This window comes from Priapulus caudatus, unplaced genomic scaffold, assembly GCF_000485595.1.
Source record: "Priapulus caudatus unplaced genomic scaffold, Priapulus_caudatus-5.0.1 Scaffold665, whole genome shotgun sequence".
Classification (NCBI taxonomy): domain Eukaryota; kingdom Metazoa; phylum Priapulida; class Priapulimorpha; order Priapulimorphida; family Priapulidae; genus Priapulus; species Priapulus caudatus.
In genome coordinates this window covers 163,130-168,667 of record NW_014577726.1, presented here as the reverse complement: position 1 = coordinate 168,667, position 5,538 = coordinate 163,130, and the positions used below count along the sequence as shown (strand labels likewise).

The 5,538-nt window shown below is 45.2% G+C and overlaps 1 protein-coding gene across 1 annotated transcript in view; it reads left to right on the top strand.

Moving 5' to 3' along the window:
* The first annotated feature begins 809 nt into the window (after positions 1-809).
* Positions 810-5,538, top strand: part of LOC106812600 — an 11,531-nt gene continuing 6,802 nt past the window's right edge. Inside the window, exons 1-2 of the mRNA XM_014816508.1 lie at positions 810-1,151; positions 2,185-2,198. Of these exons, the coding sequence (XP_014671994.1) occupies positions 810-1,151; positions 2,185-2,198 (356 nt within the window). The remainder of the gene's footprint in view (positions 1,152-2,184; positions 2,199-5,538) is intronic.

Genomic DNA, 5,538 nt, shown 5'->3' with positions numbered 1-5,538 from the left:
CTCCTCCTCTCTCTCTCTCTCTCTCTCTCTCTCTCTCTTTTGCTCTCTCGCACTCTCGCTCTCTCTCTCTCTCTCTCTCGCTCTCTTTCGCCTCCAATCTATTTTTCCAACACACGCATGTGCAAGTAAATAAAAATGTTATGTAAAACGCCTTCGTTAATAAATAGTAGTAGTAGTATATATATATATAGCGAATATGAATACATCAGCTTACCACAACGTGTTGAACGTGTTATGATGAGCTCCCGAAAATATGTGTGTAATTATAATAGCAACTAATATTAATTATAGACTAAACAATGATTGGGAGAGGGGTGAGAGACGCAAAACAAGGGAAAGTCGACATTTACTAGCCTCAGTCTACCTATACGATGTATTCCTAATCTTAATACATGCTATGCCGTTCCCCACACCCACCGCCCTAACGCTTTCCCGTGACATCGTCTGCTTCGTTAAGAACTGCTGTCGGCGGTGTCACGTGACAGTGATGACGCCGCGTGCAGCCCACCGTAAAAACACGGAAGTGCCATATAAAGACACCAACGTTAACATGAGTGCCAATACCCGGGTAACCGAGCAGTGAGCAAGCAACGCAGAGAGAGAGAGGGGGAGCAACACACTACACAACACACCGCGCGCGCGCGTTACGCACAGGAGAGCGAGAACAAGAGAGCAAAGAGTTACGCCGTGGTTCCGAAATAGCCGTAGAAGGTTTGCCAGGCACCGTCATCACTACCACGCCAGTCGTCTTCGCGCGTGCAGCCGGCGCTCTCTTTTCGCAACTACGTAGAGGACTCTTAATCAGAAGCATGGCGGCCGCCCCGCCGAAGCTGCTGCTGCTGCTGCTGCTGGCCGTAGCCGCGCTAACCGCCACCTGCTGGGCGTGTGAGGACATCGCGAGTCTCACCTTCCCCGAGAGGGTCTACTATTCGGAGGTGGTGTTGTACGCGGAAGTGATGCACCACTTCCCGGACACCGTCAACGACTTCGGACCTCAGAGCAACGTCTTTGCCGCGCAGCTGAAGGTGTTCTGCGTCCTGAAGAGCGGTCCGCTTGCCATAGGTCCTGTCATCAACATCACCGCAGCAGGTGAGTCGAGTTTGAAGATAAAGAGGGCAGAGGCAATGCTAGCTGGGCTAGCGATGGCGTTAGTGGGTGAGGTAGTATGAGGGAGACGGGGTGGGTGTATGGGGGAGAGGTCGCGTATGGTGGGAGGGTGTGTGTTGGAAGGGGAAGGTGTATGGAGAGCGTATGTGCGTGCGGGCGCGATCGTATGTGTGTGGGCGCGAGCGTGAGTGTGTGTGTGTGTGGGTTTGCTTCACCCAATCGTCTGCCTGATCGTCTGTACCAGTATTTACACAATCATCGAATAGTGATACATATGGTATGCGCATATTTCGCACGCGGCCACATTAAATTACACATAAGAGACGCGTGGCGTGGCGTGAACACACTAGTGCACGTGGCGCCAGTGATTTTATATATTGCTGTCATCGTCATATATGCAGCAGTTAGACTTTAGTGTGATGGAGAGACTTGTTGGTGACAGCTCGTTAGTGTTCGTACAGCATTAGTGGCCGGGTGACTCGCTTGCTTTCCATTATATGTCGTCGTCGTCGTCGTCGTCATCGTCGTTGCTGCTGCTTTTGTTGTTGATGTTTTTGTTTATTATATTATTATGGTTGTAGTTGCTGCTGCTACTACTATTACTACTATTACTACTACTACTACGACGACGACTACTACTACTACTACTACTACTACTACTACTACTACTACTACTACTTCTACTACTACTACTACTACTACTACTACTACTACTACTACTACTACTACTGCTGCTGCTGCTGCTGCTGCTGCTGCTGCTGCTGCTGCTGCTGAAACGGCTACTGTCGCTACCTATGCTGCTGCTGTTGGTGATGGTGTTGCAAACCTCCTGGTCTTATTTCAGCTCATTTCTATACTTTCTCGCGCTTTCGATCGCAGCCATTTATCTACTTTATCTACCTTTTTAAGGTCAGCACCCAAGATAAATGATTCGGGGTCGCACCTCACTCGCAGTCTTGCGCCTTACGGCGTTTTATAACCGGTTCTAGTATGAAAGAGAACACGGGGGTGGGGAGGAAGTGCGCTATGAATGAGTGGAAGAGAGAGTGAGAGAGAAAGAGAGAGAGAGAGAGATAGGGAAGAAAAACAGAGTTAGCGAGAGGAAAAGAGATAGATAGATAGATAGATAAATAGATAGAAAGAAAGAAAGAAAGATAGATAGATAGATAGATAGATAGATAGCTAGATAGATAGATAGATAGATAGATAGATAGATAGATAGATAGATAGATAGATAGATAAATAGATAGATAGATAGACAGACAGATAGATAGATAGATAGATAGATAGATAGATAGATAGATAGATAGATAGATAGATAGATAGATAGATCTTATTCTACTACTACTCACACTACTACTACTACTTACTACTGTACTACTACTAACGACTACTACTGCTGCTGCTATGCTGCTGCTGGCGCTGCTGCTTGTCTGCTGAAGATCGGTCTCACTGTCGCTACTGCTATCGCTTAGCTTGCGTTGGAGATGGTGCAGCCCAGCGAACCTCGTCTGTACTCTATGTTCAACAGAGCTTCATTCTATACTTCCGCTCTGCTTCATCGATCCGCTAGCCGAAGTCTGCTATTCCTTCACCCTTATGCTACTCTTTTTTAAGGCTCAGCCCACCCTTAGCTAAGTATAAATTGATCGGTCCGCACCTCACTCGGCAGTCTTGCGTCCTTACGCGCGCGATATTTAGTAGACGCGGTTTCTAGACGTATCAAGAGAACTCACGGTGGCTGGGGAGGCAAGTGCGGTCTATTGACATAGGAAGAGAAGAGTCCGCAAGACGACAAGACCGAAGGCAGACGAGAGATAGGGAAAGAAAAACAGATTAACAGGACGAGAGGATTAGAAATGAGAATAGATAGACGTATAGATAAATACGATAGAAATGAAAGACAAGACATAGTATAGGATAATAAGATAAGATATGATAGGATCAGCGTTTAAGATAACGATAGATAGAATAGATGAAGATCAGATAGATAGATAGCATAGATATGAATAAGATAGATAGATAGAATATGATAGACGTAGATAGGACCAGACGAGATATGAAGATAGATAGACTAAGTCAGAGCGTAAGATAGATAGATGGATAGAATAGCCCACCCTAATAATAGATAGGATAGAGCATGAAGATAGATAGACTAGTTTAGAATAGATAGCAGTAGATATTAATAGAACAACGATGTAAATAGATCAGAAGATGAAGACAGATAGACTACGATATTAGTTTGCCGATACTTGATAGGACTATGGATAGACTAGATAGATAGACTAACTGATGGATCACGGAATAGATAAATAATGATAGATCCGATGAGAAGACTAGAATTAGATAACGAACATAAAGATAGAAGATAGATAGACTCAGATCATTATTGATTAAGATTGACATAGATTAGATACGATATGATAAAGATAGAATTCTTTAGATAGATAGATACATGAGATAGAGTAGAATACGATAGCCATAGATAGATAGATAGAGTAGATGATAGATATCCCGAATAGATAGAGTTATGATAAGAAGATAGCTAGATGAGATTAAAGCATCAGATAACAATAATAATCAGAATAGAATAGACTAGATGAGCTAAAGTAGACAGATATGATACGAATAGACTAGATAGAGTAGATAGATAGATCGAGAGTAGATAGATTTAGATAGTAATAGAGATAGAATAGATACTCGATAGATAGATTAGATTAGATTAAGATAGATAAGATAGACTAGATAGGACTAGATAGACTAGATAGATAGATAGATAGATAGATAGATATTATAGATAGATAGATAGGGATAGAGAGCGAGAAAGAGCATATGTAGATAGATAGACAAGAGAGCAGAAGAGAGAAGAGAGAGATGAGAGAAGAGAGAAGCGAGAAGAGAAGAGAGAGAGAGAGAGAGCGAGAGAAGCGAGAGAGAGAGAGAAGAGAGAACGAGAGAGAGAGAGAGATAGAGAGAGAGAGAGGAGAGAGAGAAAGAGAGAGCGAGAGAGCGAGAGAGAGAGAGAAGAGAGAGAGAGAGAGAGAGAGAGAGGAGAAGCTGAGAGAGCGTTAACACTATAACGTTACCTCGCTGAATAATTAACACGCAGTATTTGTTGTGGCGTCGAGGAACATCAGTCACGATTAATTGGTCCGCCAAAGCGCTGACTGAGTGATTACCCGAATCAAATACCTATACGGCTGTGCTACGTGATCCGCGTCGCGTGACTGTCCGTGTTTGCGCCGCCCGCCCTTATCAATCAAACGAGATGCGGCACACCGACTTATTGTATAAGATCATCATCTCCTCTCTCTCCGTTTTTTTTTCTCTCTCTCTCGTTTTCTCTCTCTCGCCTCTCTCTCGTTTACTCTCCGCTTCTCATCTCTCGTTTTTCTCTCTCTCCTCTGTGCGTCTCCACATCTCATTGCTCCTCGCATCTGCAGCCATCTCTCTCTCCTCTCATCTCATAATCTCCCGTCCGGCTCTCATCCCTGCCTCCTCTTCTTGCTCGCCTCACATCATCATCACCTCCCACCCTACCTCAATCCCTCTCCCTCTCTCTGCTCTCATCTCTCTCATCTCTCATCCTCTCACCTCTCCCGCTCTCCTTCCCTCTCCTCTTCATCTACTCTCTCCTCTCCTCCTTTCTCGTCGTCTCGTCTCTCTCTCATCTCTCTTCTGCATATAGATATTTTATATTGTCTCTATATACTAAAAAAGAGGGTCTATGGTGGCTCTCTCTATAAGGAAGGAGGGCGTCCTCTAAGAGGGTGGAGTCGTCCTTTATATAACAAGAGTGGGGTCGTCATCTACGTGGCGTTTGTCCCCCCCCCACCTACCGGGATGTCCATCTATTGTGGATCTACGAGGTGGGATTGTCCTCATCTTGTTGAGTTTCCGTTATCTGGTTTTAATCCGGCAAGATAATTAACACAACACACACAAAAATCCCGATCGTCTGTGCAAACATGGCGGCGATGAGCGAGCGATCGCCGGCGCCCATGCTTCCTCGTTCCTGCAGCGCTACTGCTGATTATTAACGCGTCGTAAACCTGTTAGAGTCAGTTTAGACAGACAGGCGCGAGGGGCGGCCGCAGGGCTTAGGCTCGCTTTCCTCGATCGTTTGTTGTTGGAAAGCACACGCGCGTACACGGAAGCGCGGGCGTGAATTGTAAACGCACGAAGAACATGCGGCGTTGCAGACGATTATTTATTTTTTTGCGAGAATTAGGCAGAGCGAGACAGAGAGAGAGAGGGGAGATACGAGGGGGCCATAGGAAGTATAAATATAAGGTTATAGTAAAAAAATTGGTATATTTGGAATATTTGGTATGTATCTACCGCACATTTGTGCGTGTGCGTGTCTGCGTGCGTGTGCGTGTCTGCGTGCGTGCTCGTGTGTGTGTGTGTGTGTGTGTGTGTGTGTGTGTG